The following is a 19,345-nucleotide window of genomic DNA, read 5'->3' on the forward strand; positions in this document are numbered from 1 at the left end:
ATATTTTGAAAAAAAGTGTGAACGATAAATAAAAACGTGACGTGTGTGACGTGATTTAAATTGTTTTTTTTTTTTTTTTGCTTATATATTTTCTATAAATTGCGTAGTTTTGTTCATTACAATAACACAATAATTGCGGCCTTTAAAAAAAAAAAAGAAAAAGAGCAAAATCAAATTGAAATAAAGGATAGAGAAACACATTTGCCTTGTGTGTGTGTGTTTGTATGTTTGTGTATGTTATTATAAGTAACAATAAAACGTATAGTTTTCTACAGTATTTTGTAACTTTTATCTGTTTCTTGTTTTTTGTAAAAGCGGGTTCAAGTACGTTCAGTTGTTGATTATAGTTGCTGACGTCTAACCAATCAAAACATCTAAATACGTGCCTACGACGTACAAATAGGCAGACTTGACATAAATAGTAAAAGAAATATTTTGAATTGCATATATATGTGTGTTTGCTTACTTACATGCCTGAACACGTTTGATAATATGTTAATAAAAAGTTAAAAAAAAACAACAACAACAAAATTATGCAGTGTAGATAATGAAAGATTAAAAACGTATTAAATTGCAAAAATACGAACGATATAACGAGTACTCGCAAATATCTACAAAACAAAGAAAATTGAAAAAGATATTAATTGCAAAAAATTGTGAAACTACTTTTTTTCCCCCGATTTTCTTTTCCGAATTGTGCTGATTTTGTACAAAAGTAAATAATAATTGAGAGGTTTCGCTCAACTCTTCGTATCGTTTTATAATCATCGCACACACACACACACACACACACATACCAAAAACAATTCCCCAATCTCTCTGCTTCTCCAAAAGACGGGTGTTTGGAATGCTCTCAGTCTGTGTACTGTCTCAATTGTTCTTCGCATAATAAACATATGTCAGCTTGCGAGCAAGAGAGTGTGGTGTTCAAGTTTTTTCTTTTTTTTTTTTTCAAATGAGCAACTGTTGGTTTGGCTTTTTATTGTACTCCTTGGTCTTTTTTGTTATTGCCGTTATATCGATAAGCACATGATTTTTGCAAATTCTCGCCTCTTTCTCAACACATTTTATTGAATTATTTAATAAACATTGATTTTCTTCATTTCATTCTTACGTTCTTTGTTTTTCATAAAAAAACAACAAAAAAAAAAAAACAACAAAAATTATTGCAATAGCTATGAGTTTTTTTTTTGTGTAAATATATGAAAATTTGTTTCTAGAATTGTAACTAATCGGTGAAGTGTAAAAAAAAAAGTGTCTTTTTTTTTCTTGTTATTTGTTTTTGGTTACCAGTAAATTATAAACAAATTCAACCACAAACTGCTATTGTAAGGTGTGTCTTGAATATTTTTAAAGCTAAAATATAGGCAAAAAGAATGGTTGTGTTTTTTCGTATAATGTATGTAGATGAAAATTGTAGTAGCGGCGTGTAGACTTCAAAAATTTACTTCCGAAATATTAATAATTACCTTTCGCCACGCGTTTCGCTCATATTAGTTCGTAAATATGAAAATCAAAGTGGATGCAACGAATATTTCTAAATTAAAAGTTAACGATAAAATGCCACAAGTGTCTGCTGCCCATCATCATGATGTTGGAGACATGGAATTAGTCGACACGGTCTCCGACTTAGATGATAAAGAGAATTTGGTATCGTTAAAAGCTCAAGAAGATGATTCCTTTGATATTTTACCACATTTAATAACAACAACAACAAGTACAACTACAACAGCACGTAATAATCTTATCGTAAGTTAATATTAATTCTATTCTCCATTTTGCTTTATTTCTTTTTGTTTCAACATTTTTTTTTGCATCTCAATAAACTAACTGGCGCAAATGCTTATTACATTAACAACAACGCAATATCGCGCTCAGGCACCACTCGAGTACAAAATGTGTTTAATTAAAATAAGCGAGACAGCAATATTCTTCATAAAGTAAGTTTTGCATACACATCAGCTAACCATGCGTTAAATACTTTTTTGTGCTACGTTGAAGTGTAGTGTAGGGTATTATAAGCGCGTTTTTCATTGCTAGTTGTGTTAAAAAGCAAAAAGTGCTGAGGTTGCACATGTACGTTTATCTCACGGATTTGGATTCCCGCGTTTAGTTGAATGAATATTTGCAAAATAAAACAACAAAAAAAGCTATCACCAACACTAGAAGAAGAAGAGGTGCTTTTGTTTTATTTGATTTTTATAAATTAAAAGATTTCGCGTAGAGAGAACCTATACTGTTTAACGGAAATTACTGAAAAACCCATGGACCATTAATATAAAAATTGTCAAATAAGGAAATATTTGAGGTGGATGTGTCTGGAAGAAGAAATGTTTACATGTTCTAAAGAAGGCCGGGAATTCTTTACGCCGGCAATGTCATAGAAAGAAAAGACGCCGACGTAATTTCACTCTTGATTTGAGAGTCCTGGCTACTACAAAAGGCAATACCGCTTCTCAGCAACGACAATTCATATTTTGTGGACATTCAATCATAATTGATATTTAATGTAACAGTTTTTCAGACATATATGACCGAGGGTAAAAGTCGACTAACCCGTCAGATCTAAGAAGAGGAATAATGGAGAATTTATGTGCATATGTTTAGCATTTTATCCTTTATAAGCATTTTGTGTTGCATAGAAAATAATAAAAATAACTTGTCGCCTCGAACTTTGACGATAAGTAGAGCGATTTCAAATCGATCGTTTTGAGGATGGAAGAATTCAATATAAATGTTCGCTACAAAGCTACAATTAGTTTAGGTAAAGCACAACAAAATAAGTATTCTATTTTATTTTTATTTCGATTAAAATTTAACGATTTAACGCGACTCATAAACTGTATTAAAAAAAAACAAAAAAGTACAAAAACTTGTTATTTTCTCATACAATCTTTGTTAAAGGTTATACTACATATTATCGCGAATTTCTATACCCCACATACCCTTTTTGTATAGAAGTTTTTCCGCTCTTCTGCTCTCTTTTGCTCTTATCACTATTCACTGTGCACAGTTTATAAAATAATTCTTAATAAAAAAAAAAATCGTAAATTAAAAAATAAATTAATTGAATTTTATTGCATTACATGTACGTTTGTGCTTTTCTGTTAATCGATTGATACCCGCTGCTCTGTTGCTCTATTGTTTAGTATTTTTTTTTTGTTTCTTTTTTTTTACGCTTTGTTTCTCTATTTAAACGCAGTGTTGCAAATATGCTTTTGAATTTTAATTCATATTTTTATAATTCTAAATACGTACGTACCTGCCATAATATAATAAATTTTTGTTTCATAAAGCCACGATTGAACACATTTAAAACCTTATGCGATAGCGCGTCGAATGATCACATTTTTTTTTTTTTTTTTTCGTATTCTTTTTATTTGCAATTATCGTTTAATTTTCGGTTTCCTTTTATCACATATTTATCTGCAGGTTTTATAATTCATTTTGTTTCTCCAATTGGAATTTTTGTATTTACTTTTTTTGACATTTCGTGTAGAGAGCAAAAGTAAATATTCCTTTGGTTTCTCTCTCTTTTGCTCTCTCTCGTTTTTTGTTTACTTTTGTTTTATTTCATGCGAGTAGTTTTGTTTTTCTTTCACATGTACATATTTCTGTCAGTACTTTCTTCAATTAAGAGGTCAAAGTACACTCTTGCGCCCAAAACGGAAATATTCGCTTACTCGCAAATTAACTTGAAAGCTATGGAAAATTAACCTTTCGCAAGATTAGCGAAAAGAAAGTTTCTTTTGTTGCTTACACAATCCGAAAATGTTAAGCATCTCTCTTATATTATTCTAGTAATGTTATTATATTTAGTTAAGTGATAAATATATCGCGCAATGTCATGTAATACAATGATTTAATTGACATATTGAGGCTGTTATTACAAGTTTGGGAAAACTCTAGGGAAAGGCAGCAAATATTTGTTGCTCGTTCTACTCCGTTTTTTTGTTTATTTTTAATGAGTTAAACTTTAACGTATTTGTGTTTTTAAGGAAATGTATTTTCAAAGCAAGTTATTTTTAATTTGCGATAGATATAAAGTTCACGTTTTCATAACCTTTATGAGAAATTACTTTTTCATATTTTGCTCTCTAAAATACGAAAATATTTTTAATGAGTTTCCGACAAAATAATTGAAGAAATTTTTTAAAATTTATAAAAAGAAAAGAAAAAAATTAATAACAGTTGACTTGCTTATGATTGAAAATTTCATAAAAATGAAGTTACTTACGGCTTATGTCTATCTCCGCTGAACGGGTTTTTCTTACATCCCTCAATTGAACAATCGTCTTCCTATTCTGCCAGTGAATGTTTGCAAAAATTTTTAAAATTGCTATCCGCAGGAAATCATAAGAAATTTTATTTTCGACATAATGGCATTCAATTTTTTTTTAAATCTGCTTAACTTTTTTGGCGGTGGAGTTTTTAACTTTCTGCTTCATATTTTTCAGAGTTGGGACTCTAGCAAGGGTAAAGACGAGTACGCCTACAGACAGAGAAACATGTTTAATTCCAGCACATCTGGATGCTGCAAACCGGACAATTTTGACTTCATATAGGAGTCTTTGTCAGCTATGAAAACAATTTTCGTATACCAGCAGAGTGTGTTTGCCAATTGCGAAGCGAAGTTAGGGCTTCTGTCTTCTCATGACACTTTAAGCAAACGCGTTCATGTTTGAGAGAAGTTAAGAAATAAAAGAATGTACGTACCTTGAGACATACAAATCTCTTGCTCTGCATTTTCTATGCGGAGCACATTAAAGAAAAAATCCTGCAGTCTGTGTCTTAAGGGATAACAAACACAAACAAATTGTCACTAATAAAAAATTCGATCTCTACGCTCTATATATTATTTCAATTAATAATCACTTCGGATTTCTTTCTTCTTTAATTTGCTTTTTGCATTCCTCTTGTATATACCCATCGCATAGAGGTAATTACATATATTGGCATTGATGTCAACAGATAATATGTCGCATAGCATATAACTTTTTAATGTAAAATTATTTAATTTATTTAGCAACAAGGTCAAGGCTTCAAATATAAAATCGTGAAATAATAAACAACAAAAGTATACACAAAGCGAATACATATCGCATACAAAAGCGAAAATGTCAATAATTACAACAACAACAATGAAAAAAAAAAAAAAAAACAAAATTTAGATTCACATATGTATGCGTGCACACACATCAAAACATATATGTGACAAAAGTCACGATTATATGATAAATGCAATCGAAAAAAACATAAATAAAGCATTAAAAATAAAAAAATATAAAAGAATTGAAAATACGTAAAAAAAAAAACTGGTCAACTTATAATTAAAAATTAAATTTATATCCATCGAAAATTCTACACCCACTTCAAAATATTGTCTTTACACACATGTATACGTACATATATAATCATCGCATGTATGTCATACTTTTTAATTTGGAAACATTGCCGAGTTTCGATAATAAAGCATTGAACTGAAATTTCGCGCGTTACCGGTTCCATTGAATTGAATTGAATTGAATAGAATTACATTTATAATCGAATCAGAAAATTTGTATGTAGGTATGCGCATTATATTCCTACCGCATAATTAACGTCGGCAAGAGCACTCCTTGCAAGGTCAACTATTAAATATTAGCAGAGAGTTGGTGGATTCATTTTTTTTTTTTTTTTTTGTTGGTTATAGTGACATCATTCGAGTTAAATATTTAAAATGTAATAAAATTTATAGCAAGAGAGAACAATCAACAAAACTGTATTCGCCTTAAGGCGACGATTATTTGACTATACCCATGACCTCAAACATCTAGATTATAATTTCAAAATAATTAAACGTGAGAACATAAGTTGATCATCCGGCAGAATATCTACAATGGCTTTTCAGAAGAATGTTTCTTATGTTTACAAAGTTTTGTTTATTGTTGTAGATATCTTTGTAGACGTTTGACGCTCGTTTCCAAATTTATTCTATGGTCATCAACCGTGGATGCCATAGGCTAAGTTTTAATATTCTAAGCCGTGAAAACGGGAATCTTTCATCGACCATGATGACCATTAGATTGACAGGAGAAATCGATGTCAAATCGTATGACGATCAAGAGTAAGGCACAGACGGTGCAAAGTAAACTCTTGTTTATATATATATTTTATTTATTTACTGATCTATCCAAGTCGATTGAGATCATTTCCCATTTCATTTTTTAGTTGAAAGCGGAAAATATTCTTATAACAAATCAGATCACGATGTGACTTTCAGTCACTTATGATTACCATGAAAATAATTTAACTATTACTGCTTTTGTTTATTCTCTCTTATCATTAACAATCTGCGGATAGGTTGGTGACTTAAAGGAAGAGAGGCAGTAGTCTTTGTAAATGTTTGAAAATGGACATAACATGCCCAGTGGTGCTTGTAGGTTAAAGGACCATAAAGCACTATAAAAGCACTAAAAAACGACAAGTCGCGGTAATGTGTTGTACATAACTCCTGGACGAGTGCTTGGAAACGCTGAGAAAGCTCTGCAGTCTCGTTAAAGGATTTAAATGTTGGACAAATTTCTTTCATCTCTGCGGGACATATGGCCGGGATTTTCCTATATATATAAGCATAACATAGCTCAATTTACTCCGACGCTCAAGGGTATCGACACTTTTGGACACACTTTCGCCGCCCATGAGAATCTGAACCATTCATTGTATGTGAGTGGGGGGCCCCCAAGCAAAGTTTGAAGGCTTTCGCCTTTGCTTGCGTTTTATATCTGATTTTGAGCAAATATAATTTTTTTCTAGCTAGCATCTAAGCCTCTCGGCTTTATTAAAAAGTCTACCGAACTTGAGATTTGAACCCACGACCATTAAAGTTGAAAGTCGAGACTTTTGCCTACTCGGCCACTCAGGCGGATGTCCCTTCAATTATACTACGTTGTCGTACAACATAAGTTTTAGTATTTAAAAAAAAAAATTTTATTTCTTTGGTTTCGTGCTAGAAAAACCATTTCGTGTAAAAAAAGTTCATTTGCTTTCAATTGTACGAACTCGTGTTACTTGCCTGGTGTAAAAAAAAAGAATTGGACGCGTATTGCTGCAAATCTTATTTCATAAGATAAACGATCGTTACAAATTTAACGTACAAATGTTGCCTTTACACTTAAACCAGATTAAAAAGCGTTTTGTAACATTTTCAGAAAAAAGATCAAAAACATGTTATCACAAAAAAGAATTGTGCAAACCTTCAAAAATAAATAACATGCTTAAACATGCTAAAAAGCACATGCCAAATATACTCATACACACACAGGAACATATATATATATATATATATGGATATCTGAGCGTTAAGAGAGCTTATAATAATGTGTCTTATAAAAAAAAAAGCTAAAGCATATGTGTTGCATCTTTAATGGTATTTATGAAACCAACCACTCCTTTGTGAAATGTTTGTAAAATGAAGCCAGCCAAGCATTAAAGAGTAGACCTTGATATTTAGAAGAAACTACACGCGATAGCACAAAATGCTTCTTCTTCTTTTTTTCTTTTCTTTTAGTCCGAAACTTCTACAAAAATACGAGCCGAGAAATAAGTTTCTCTTATTCTTTGATTTACCTTGAATATGTGAATAAAGAGCACAAAACACTTTCTCTTTGAGTGTAACACTCGTTTAGAAAGGAAAAAAAAAGTAAAAAACAAAAACAAATGACACTAAAAAGCTTAAACACTTACTTACTTCTTGCCTTTCTCTATACGGCACAGTTGAGTGTATTTTGTTGTCGTTTATGTTTTTCTTCTTCTTCTTCTTCTTGTTTATTTATTTTTTTGTGCTACGACTTTTGTATCTTCTTAAACCTAGAAAATCCCTCGCTCCGTACACTGTGAAGCACACACGTATAGAGAGATAGGTGCTGCGCTTGCATAGCCTTAAATATTTATACATGAATTCTTGGTAAAAGCCGTATGAGTCATCACTTTAGCGTACGGTTTCATTCATGAATGAATTTTTTAAAAAGAAATTATATTATATGCATACCGCACACACATATGCATACATCTAGAGTGGTTACGTGTGCGTATGCCTGCATACATGTGTGTATGTATTTTTGTATATATATATATATATATTTTAAACTTGTTACATATCATAGGAATTTTAACTGTTTTTCTCTGTTTTTCTTTTATAAATTGAATATTGTGACTTTGTTTGTGTCGTATGTTTGCATGTTTGTTTATATAAAAATATTATACATTCATATATATATATATATACAATGTAGATGTTGCAAAGTTAACTGACAAGATGTTTTTCTAGCTCTTTTTTTTTTTTTTATTTAATAGCAAATCTTTCATAACATTTGTGTTTGTGAATGTATTTCACTTCTTCATTAAATATTTACACACGTTTTCTGTGTTCCTCTTTTTTCCCTCCGTCTCCCCCGTCCGACTCCCTGTTTAAATACATATATTTTCATAGACATTGTAGCCAATATTTGCTATTTGCTGTTTTCCTGTACAATGTATACATTTTTTTTTTTTTTCCTATTTTTGTTTGCTTTTGTCCTACCAAGTTTGGTTTTTCCGCTCTTGACTCTTGTTACTTAAGCACATTGTAAAATGCGCGCAGTGACCGACCTATCAAAAAAAAACGTATAAACATTGAAAAAAGGATACAAAAAACCAACTACTTAAGAACATATATATATATATATATATATCTGTCGATCTTTTCAAATGACGGAAATGAAATGCATCTAAATCAAAAAGCTTTTCCGCTTTCAATTTTCCAACGAATATATATATGTATAGGTTTTAAAATTGACATCAAAATTCAATTTGATATAAAATTGAGTTAAGGTTAGGTTTATGTAAGACTTCGCCTACACGTTTTCATAGCATATTACGCTTATGTTTATATAGGATTTTATTTTTACCTTTATGTTTCCAATTTCAAGCATTTTACGCTTATTCTTATGTTGCTTACGCTTCACATTTCCACTTCCACATCTCCGCCTTTTGTGCTTATGCTTATATAATAGTTTGCATTTTCGATTCCAAAGCATTTTACGCTTACGCTTACATCGGAGTTTATATTTATATTTACCTCTATGTGGAATTTTACAGTTATGCTTACATAGCCTTTACGTTTAGAAAGCATTTTACACTTATTCCTATGTTGCTTATGCTTCACATTTCCATCGCACTCTGTGCTTATGTTTGCAAAAGACTTTGCATTTCCGATTCCTAAAGCATTTTACGCTTATGCTTACATAGCACTTTACCTTTACGTTTCCAAAGCATTTTACATTTTAATAGGAGTTTATCTATCTATTATGCCTAACTGGCACTTCATCTTTGCGATCCCCAAACATTTTAAGTTTATGCAAGCGTAAGATGTTATCTTAATCTTTACGCTTACATAGCATTCTATGCTTTTACTTATGTAAGACTATAGAACACATTTACGTTTCCAGAACATCTTACGCTTATGCTTATATACGACTTTACCTTTACCTGTGTAATTATGTTGCGTTTTGCACTCTTAGGCTTATGTAAATCGTTATTTTCGTATTTATGCAACACTTTCCATTCTTGCTTATGTAGCATCATCCCTTTACGCTTGGATAGCAAAGAGCTAACGTTTCCATACCAATTTAATCCTCCTCACGTTGTTATTATCCTTGGGAAATACATGCAAATAACTGCAAGTAATTAAAAATTTGTTTTTATTTTCAAAAGACATTTAAGTGATGGAAGAGATTCGTTGTAAGCCTGATTTTTTTTTTTGCTTATTTCTTATTAGCTTTTGTCTCTTGTTATTCTTTTGTTTATCATCGTTGAATTTTCTTGGAAATTTTTGCTTTGCGTCCTTAAGTATTTAAGGTTTTTCGCAATAAAGAGTTTTTTTGTTTTTTTTCTTTCTCTCTTTCATGTTTAAATTGTGGGTTTTTTTCCTCATTTTATCGTTTCCGCAAAATTTTTGGCAATCAAATTTATCAAACGCGTGTTTGTATGCGTGCAAAATTAAATTGGTTTGCTTTGCTTGGAATTTCCGCTTTAATTGAGATTTTTATGAATTTGTTTTTTTTTTTCTTTTTTTGTTGTTGTTAAATTTTTATAGCTCTAACTTATGAAATGAGAAAACTTGATAGAAAATTTTAATATATGAAAATTGAAGGAAAAAAGAAAAGAATTTCTTTTATATTATAATATTACAAGGCATCATCTCAATTGCAGATGGAAGAGATGGGAAACAAAGGTAAAGACCACCAACAAGCCAGTCGTAGCGTAAATTTAAGCACAGCCAGCATTCGTAGTATGGACATAAAAGTAATCTGTGTTCCACATATCAAATCAATCACATTTTCTAATCACATTTATTATTGCTCTTGAACGAAGCACTGTAATCTTTGTAACCTTAAGTAACTTTCAAGGATAAATTTTCCTTTTGATATCAATTTTTTTTTTTTTTTTTTGTTTTCATCCTGCCACGTTAGTCTTCTAAGAAAGGTTTACATTTTATTGCATATATTTCCCGGTTTAGAAGAGTTTTATAAATTGTTTTCAGGTGACCTTTTACTTTCTTCAACAATTTGTTTGTTTGTACATGTAAACAAACCAACACAATCGCATATTATTGACTCTTACTTAACCCCATTGTCAAGTAAAAAAAAGTTAAAAGTTGTCTGTAAAGATTTTAATTATTGCAGCAATAAATTATAAAAGCAAATGACGATATTACACAAACGAATGTCTAATTATTAAACTGTAAGCATCAATACTGCTGAGTTGAAGAAATATGTTATTGTAATTCAATCAAAAAGTAGTAGTAGGGTGTGTGGATATGATTTTGCGTTTTATTATGGGGGAGAGTATCAGCACTAGGAGAATGTTTACCGCATCCATTAAGCAGACAGACAACCAGATGGATAGGCAGACACGCTTGAAGTGATTAACAATTGGATGCTAAAGTATTTGAGTCTTTTTTCTAGATGTTTGTCAAACGTTTTGACAAAATGCATACATCTTTCATTTTTCGGTGATGGGAGAGAGAGAGAGAGAGAAAGGGAAAAATCATATCGTTATCTTTTGCCATTCAGTTTTTAATAAAAAGTAACAAGAAAAAAGAAAAACACTTATTTGAATATATGTTATATAAATAAATTTTTATTATTATGTAATTTGCAAAATGCAACGCACTGTAGTCCTTGATATATAGTTTCTTTTTTCTTTTTTTTTTTTCTTTGAGGAAATGCGTCTTTGTATTCGTATACGTTTCCAGCTAAAGTACTTACTATCGCTTCTCTAAGAAAAAGTTTTTTTCAATTTTATTTTTTTACGATATCTTATTGTGGAAACTTTTTGATAAGAGTAACATAGAAGATAAATCGATGTAAATTGACGTCAACGAAATAAATTCATTTATAAGTCTAGATAATGTATAAGAACTTTTTATTATGCCTAACACGGTTAGAGGGCGGTACACTATAATAATGTCATCGTTTCTCTAACAATCATGTTACGCAGAGAATGAACTGTACATAGTCCTAAGATATGTAAACGATAGAAATTTAACTATGTCCGTCTGTCTGTCTGTCTGTCTTCTTGCCTGCTCTCGATTGTGCGAGTAAACTCTTACGTCGCTTAACAAGTTGCAAGTTGGTGCCAATAATCGCTACTGCTCTGAAAGAGTTAGTTTTCTCTTCTCACTCTTCCAATGTATCCACGAATTTGCTTATAACTAATGAGAAATTAAAAAAAGACCAAGAATAACTATCTGCCACCTATCTCGTAATCGTAAACGTACTGGGCCACAATTAATTAAATACTTATCCGTGCAAAAATGCCGGCCCATCGAGTGAAGAGACTGAAAAATCACAATAAACAAAGAAAACGTGAAATTTGCGGTTAGAGTGCATGAGGTCTATGTATTCTCGATAGGTAGAAAAAATTCGCCCAAAGATAACTCGTACTTAATTTCGTAATAAAAAAGAGTAAATCCGATGAAAAAATTTAATTCAATTTTCTTGAAATTTTCAATGTCTACAACTTTTATGTGTAGATTTTATTTAACAATCACATGACTAATGTTTTATTACTATACAATAATGATAGTAATAAAATAAAAAATAAAAAAAAAAAGAAGAAGGTAACCGTAATTATTAATGAAATAATGTACTTGAGTTTATTTCCGTAATTTAAGATATGATTGTAATCAATCAAAGTTCATTTCTTGAAATCCTGGAAATGAAATCATATTCAAGTTTTCAAGACACGTTTCGAAAACGATCGATTTGTAGTTTTTCTTATTATAACGCATATATTTCTACTTAAAAAAGCAGACCAGTATGGTAACCACACAATGGACAGACGTCTTAGTTTATTTTTAGCTTTCGTGTTTTTTTTTTTTAATTCCTTTGAACGGAAATTGCGTATAATTTTGCGACTTCCGTTGTCAAAAAAATATTGCAACTTATTATAAAAAACAAGAAAAAATTCTTATAAAATACATTAAACGTTAAAAAATATTAAATACAGTAAGCATTTCAATGCACATGCACGGTACGTGTGCGCAAAAATATGTTATTTGCGTCAGTTCAAAGTATTCCTTGTATGGTATGGAATAACAGGTTAATACGTTTTCTGAATATGTAAATATAATCAAAGGGCGTGAAGATAAATTCAAGCTTATAACTACTACTACTACTACTACTACTACTAACAAAGACGCTGAGATTTGTTCGGCTAGTCAGGTGGATAAATGCAAGAAGAGATATAAGAAAGTCTTGTATTTTATTCTTCCTGTGTGAACGTAAAGAGCTTGGCATAGCTAATGTTCGTACAATTTTTGTAAGGTCAATATCGAATATGCTTATGAAATATATTTACTTTTTTACGGTTTTATTTTTCCTTCGCTATGGCACATAGTGTTTAAGAACAATTTTTATATCTCCAGCTTGGTCTCCCTACTTTAATACATTGAGTGCTGTTAGTAGTTCAAAAGAATGACAGGCAGATAGCCGGAGCTTCATTTATATAAAATCTAACAATATGCATCAGTTGTTCGATTCGCTATATATTTTGAAGTTACCTTTAAAATGGCAACAAATCATACAACAAAACGGTGCATATTTGACTCAAATCGGACAATCCGAAGCATGTTAAATAAATAAAGTCCTGAAGTTCATATAAAAATAATGGATTTCTTTTTCCCCAAACTAATATATATTCTGGCCGCGCCAAGAATTTTCGATCCGTATTTCTTTGTTGAATTTTTTTTTTTCTTCACGTACGTTTCTTCATATATGCTGACTTTGCGTAAATCAAGCTTAGAATTGGGCAGAGTTTGCAAACAATTATGCCTACAATTGCTAAGAATCTGCAATCACGTAGGGTGTGGAGAAAAAGGGCGGTTATGTCGAAATTACCGAATTTCGCTTAGTTATAATGAATATTCAATCTGTGAAGGCATAATATTTACCGATCGAGCATATATACCCTTATTAGGCTACGGCCAGACCACATCTCTCTATCCTCATTTGTTTCTGTCCGACTAACTGCCTTCATGTATGAATAGGATAATTACCCGAGTGACGGGTCATATTTTTAATAAGAAGAAAATATCATCAAGCATTTTAAAATATTCAATGAATAAATACATATATATAAATAATAATTTTAATATATCTCTTCTTTTTTTTTTTTTGCAGGTAAGTTTCTTCACATTCTTCAACGATAGTAGTAAGTAACTGAAAAAAAAAAATAGAAAACAAAGTTATTTGTTCTTCCTTATGAAACTAGATTTTTTATAGCTTAGCCTGAGCACGCGTAATCGATCTATATAAAATTTCTTATTATTATCACGCTTTCGATTTTTAATTCCTATTTTATTAATACGCAATGCAGAGAGACCATAAAACCAACTGCAATAACTTTGTTACAGCCCACAAGCCCAAGAAAATACAAATATTTTCATTAAAATTAAAAAAAAAAAAAAAGAGTTGAAATCTTATTTAATAAACTTATATATATATAATATATATATATATATAAATATGCGTGTGGTATGTGCGGTTTTAATACGAATCATATTACAAATCCCTCGTACCAAAATATAGAAAATGGAAGAAATAAGAATTAATTGGAATTCACATTACACATAGGCAGTCACAAAAGGGTGTAAGCGGTAGTTTATTTGTGTTTAGTTTAGGTCGAATATTGCCAAGTCATATTAAAAGAAAACTATATTCGTCTTGCGGCAAGTGCCGACGTGGTGTGATACACGCTCGGTAATTGTAGACGATCTTGCTCCGTAATTCTCTAGCTAGACTTCTAGACTTAAGTGTTTATGTGCTGTAAGCTATAACTTGTGATTATGCTGTGGAAGTGTTCTTTTTTATTTAACGTTTCTGCTAGTTTTGTTGTACCCTACACCACTTATCTTACAAGAGTATATTAAGTTTTTGCGGATATATGCAATATTTAGAAGAACTTCTGATGCACCGGCCTTTTATTATATCAATTGATTCATAGTCGCTTTTTAGTCGAAATTAGGCTTGTCTGTCCATCCGTATCTTTTCTTGTGTTCAACATGCACACACATGCAATTGTCGGTATAATTTGATGAAATTTCGTACATCCGTCAGTTTTAGACAAAGGACGAGCACTATTGAAAATGGCTCGGATAAGATCACTTTTTAGACCACTTCCCATATAATGCATCATTTTGAAAAATCGTTATGTGAATAACTGCCAATTGCCAACAACAACGCAGTGGTGTAGGGTATTTAATGGTATTTCACGTTCCACTGTAGCGTTTTTACTTTATTTTTTTCGTGGTTTGATTAGCTGCGACCATTTTTTCAAATTTATTTATCGGTTTGGAGAAATTTTAGATTTTATCTCTCATGTTAGCCACCGCAAAAAGAAAAAACCAACTAAAAATGTTCCCTGACCCTGTAAATGGGAATGTAAATGAACGGATTTCTGGTCGGTATTATTACAAATGGATAGACAAAAACGATATTCTCCCAATTAGGGCTGAACTTTATAAAAAGGTAGATTTTGATTTCTACGATATTCATGTAGTCCAGAAAAGTATTTATTTCAAACTTCTAAACGGTATTTATTACAAGTCTTTCTTAAAAGTAAGGTTATATCAGGCATAGATTCAGTTTTCTTTGAAAAATTGTTTATAGAAGTGAATACAAAGTGGAGTATTAGGACTTCATGTGAAATGTCTACTTCCGTGATATTAAGGGTTTTAATAAGAAATTGTAAAAGTAAATCGATTCAGATACTGCTTCACCGATTATATTTTTATGTGATGAATTGTTTATGCGTTTCCATCCTTCCATCCACACACAGAAAAGTATACGCTTTATATATACATTCATTATATAATGCGCACTTGTAAACCAAGCTTGTGTTTTAAATGAGCGAACGCCAATGTGGCGGCAAACGTATACAGACATGTAAGTATGTAAATATTTTAATACAAACTGATTGAAATAATTCCTTAAATGGTATGATTGTCAAAGGGGAAGACTGACGTAAATATGTTACAAACGGCTAAGGCATTATGACAAAAAGCTTTTGTTTTGTTTTTTTATAATCTTCTTGTGATGTGAAAATCCAAAGTCGATCGTGAAACAAATCAACAAAAACTTCGCCAAATATTGAGATGTGACGTACATGTCCATCATTATAAAATTAATATTAAAAGCGTTGATCCGTTACTTCATAATTCATTGATCTCATTTTTTTGTTTTTTTTTTTTTGTTTTGTTTTGCTCATTAAGTTACTATTGGGTCTGCTGTTAGTTGAATCATATAAAAAAGATTATCTACTGACTGGGTTGAGGTCTTGCAGTGCACACTAACTGCTTCAATTAGCGCAGAGAACTGTCTGGGGGAATGTCGATAAAATTGTTCATATCAATGATATTTAGTATCTGACTAATTGCCTCCGTAGACAATTAGAATGGCAGATAATTACAAACTGAATTGAAATGCACATCATTGCAACGTTGTTTGTGTTCGTTCGTAGATAATAATGTCATATAAGTTCAATATTTACAGCCGTCAGCCGAAGAATGCATGCATAGTAGATTTATCTTTCGCTAAGTAACATTTGGAAAATAGAAAGAGGTCAGCGATTGATTAAATTATACACCAATATAAAATCCAAGTCGATTTCGTCATGTCAGTCCGGGTGTCCTAAGTCCAGATAAAAAGTAAAAATTTTGCATATAAGTTGAACTAAAAACCTGTTAAAGATATATCCGACCAATCAACTAACGAAGCATGTGTAGATTTATCGAAGTCAGTGCGACATCTGCCCAATGTCATCTGCTGTCATTTCTGCTTTATACGCAACTTTTGTACAATTATTTAAAAGGTTTCTGACCTTACTGTACTTACACTCTGTTAAAATGTAAGAAGAGAAAAAGACAGAGAGAGAGAGATCGAATCTTAACTTGTTCGAGATACTTCCTAGAGGCAACCAATAGGCCCCGATCCCGATCCCGATCAATGAACTGCTGATAGATTGCATAAACTTTTCACTGTCGATTATTCGTTATCCTTTATTTGCCATCTGCCCTTGATTAAATTTCTAATATAATATTTGAAAATATTATTGAAAAGATTTTCGACCTTGTGCTTACGCTCTATTGAAACGCAAGAGTGCGAAAGGGCGGCAAACGGTACAAGTGACGAGCTCTTATTTACATTTGAAATGCAATGTTATCGCGAAGTAAAACAACGCTACGTAAAGTTAAGTCATTGCCATAAAATTATTTGAAATAAAGAAAAAGATGTTTGTGTACAGACATAAATTTCTGGTAAACACAAAAATCCCAGGTAAACATTATACAAATTGTAATCAAAAAAATGAAAGATTAAAAGCAAATAAAAATAATATAAAAAAAGAAAAAGAAAAGAATAAGTAATAAAATTTTATTCGCTTTATGTCGAATCCTGGATGCACATGCCGTCAATGATTGCAAGAGTTTCCGTTTTTGTTATGTTGTTGTTATTGTTCGGGTTTGTCAAATTGGGGCTAGAACGCTAAGAAGACAAAAATGCTTGAAATATTATTATATATCTGGCAGATGGTACAGGAGCTGTCGAAAATTTTGATTAAAAAAAAAAAAAAATGGACAAAAAATATCCTTTCGCAAGATCGATAAAAGATCGTCTAAAAATTTATTAATCCCATCAAGAGAGTCTAAGGCGCTTCACTAGGGAAATTTCAACCCAATCGATTGAGAGCTAAGAGGCGTCCGTCTCGAAAAACATAGTTTTGAGAGAAGAAAGGTTAAAATTTTAAATAATTTGATATAATGAATGAACTCATCGTCTCCAAGTAAAAGTTCTTTCATTAGATTTGCAAAATATTTAGCGGATCTTTAGAGAAATGGTGAAAAAACTCTTATCTCTTAATTGCGAATCTATTGATTCACAAATTTGGATCGAGTTCGTTCAATATTGTCCCCTGAATGGGGATGTACGGACATCGTCAGAGCATTTGCAACACTTTGATTGGAGGAATCTCCGGAGAGCTCAAGAAGTTTATTCTCAAACAATATTTAAATTCGAAATCGGTATAGTTATGGCCGCCCATGTCAAAATTCAGACATCGTCAAAGTTAAGACATCGGTTTCGAATTTGGCAAAACGTTCAAATATGTTGCTTGCAGATTGGCATTGAAAATAGGCCAAGTCGGTCAAGGAACTCGCCTATAAGTAGAGTGCAATGTAAACTGAGATTACTTCTGCTCTCTTGGCTTTTTTACTCGTCACGTTTAAACTGCAATAGGTGCAACGACAAAGATTTCCATACAAGTGTATGAAAAAAAAGAAAAAATCAGCCTCGTCCATCTAATGTTGTAGATGTAGTAGTTTTTTGTGTGCGTGCCTAACGAATGGATGACATTTATGCTTTATTTTAGGAATACTGGCAATAAACCATTTCGCCAAGGGTGATATAGACAGAGTAACTAATGTGTGTACAAATTAGGATACGTTCTTCTTGCGCTTAACATTTAGGACAAAAAAAAAACAATATTTGCTCTAAGTTAATAGAAATCCCCTTTAAAAAATTCCCACTGAATTTTAGGCGCTTATAATACGGATACACTGTGTGTGGTATTTTCGGGGACTTTACTTTAAATGAAGTAAAAATTTCATATAAATTCTCCGTGTGATGAGGAAAAGAAATCAACACACAAAAATAGATAATGATGGCATCAAAGTATTTTCTCATTTCATTTTACTATGCCCCAAAACAATTGCAAAGATTTCTGCTTAAATGCAATGCAATAAGATATTATTTAAAAGAGAAAAAGCTATGTTTTAGTCAGAGAAACACAAAAAAAAGGATTTGCATAACTAAAACCCAAAAAAAAAAAAAAAAAACAAGTAAAAGGAAATTCCTCTGCTTGAAATAAAGAGTTAGTTATTATTCAAAGAGAGAGAGCGAAAAATTGTTAGAAATTAGCAGAATAATGTTCATTCCCGTTAAACTTGTGTACATAATTTCGTTATAAAAACTTTTACACTCATAAGTTATTCTCTCCTTAACTTTTATATTATATTTTTCTCTTTTATAATTAGTGCATTCCTTCTTATTGCACTCATAATACTTAAGCTCTCTTTTTGTGTAGACCGATATTAAAGCTAAATTCAAAAAAAAACAAAAGAAAACAAAATTGAGTACACAAAGCGCAAATTTAACTCACTCGCTACAACATTTGAGTGTTTCATATAAAAGCAAAACTTATATACTTTGATGACGCATTTTTTGTGAACAATTTAATAATAGGAAGTGTCGCGGTATAATTTTACAACAAAAAAAAAAAAAAAAAAAAAAACAAAGAAGACTGTTCAACATAATTCATATATTCTCTGTTGTGCTTTAAATGAACGAAATTGTGAAAAAATTGCAATAAAGAAAAAAAAAACATGATTTGTGTTAATTTCAAATTTGTATTAAATATTTAAAAAAAATTTTGCGTATTACAATAATAAATAAAGCAAAAAAAAAAAAAAATTTTAATTTTTCTTCCTCTTTCCCTCTATTCACCTACACGGAAGATCAAATATGTTAAGCAAAACACTTGAGCTGACAGTGTTTTTTCTATACAAATAAACCAATAAATAAGAGAAACAAAAAAAAAAAGAAAAACAAAAACACGATAAAAAGAAATTTGTTTATATTTTGTCTTCTAATACATGATGAAATTCTCGTGAAATTTGCATTGGATCACCACTGAAATTAGTTTAATTTGTATTGTGTGCTGTACGTGTGTGCGCGCCTTGACTTGCAAAAAAAAAAAAAAAAAAAAAAAA

General features: G+C 31.1%; 2 protein-coding genes across 2 annotated transcripts in view; one reads left to right on the forward strand and one right to left on the reverse strand.

Annotated features, from left to right (window-relative positions):
* LOC119635209 (GATOR complex protein WDR24) overlaps nucleotides 1-1,103 on the reverse strand; it is a 59,564-nt gene extending 58,461 nt beyond the window's left edge. The window contains exon 1 of the mRNA XM_038029901.1: nucleotides 471-1,103. The gene's annotated coding sequence lies outside the window, so the exon portion shown is untranslated. The remainder of the gene's footprint in view (nucleotides 1-470) is intronic.
* A 79-nt stretch (nucleotides 1,104-1,182) lies between these two features.
* The window catches only part of LOC119635210 (transcription factor kayak-like), a 58,823-nt gene continuing 40,660 nt past the window's right edge, over nucleotides 1,183-19,345 (forward strand). Inside the window, exon 1 of the mRNA XM_038029903.1 lies at nucleotides 1,183-1,749. Within this exon, the coding sequence (XP_037885831.1) occupies nucleotides 1,507-1,749 (243 nt within the window). The 5' untranslated portion in view covers nucleotides 1,183-1,506. The remainder of the gene's footprint in view (nucleotides 1,750-19,345) is intronic.

The sequence above is a fragment of the Glossina fuscipes genome, unplaced genomic scaffold (genome assembly GCF_014805625.2).
Source record: "Glossina fuscipes isolate IAEA_lab_2018 unplaced genomic scaffold, Yale_Gfus_2 3, whole genome shotgun sequence".
NCBI classification, from domain to species: Eukaryota; Metazoa; Arthropoda; class Insecta; order Diptera; family Glossinidae; genus Glossina; species Glossina fuscipes.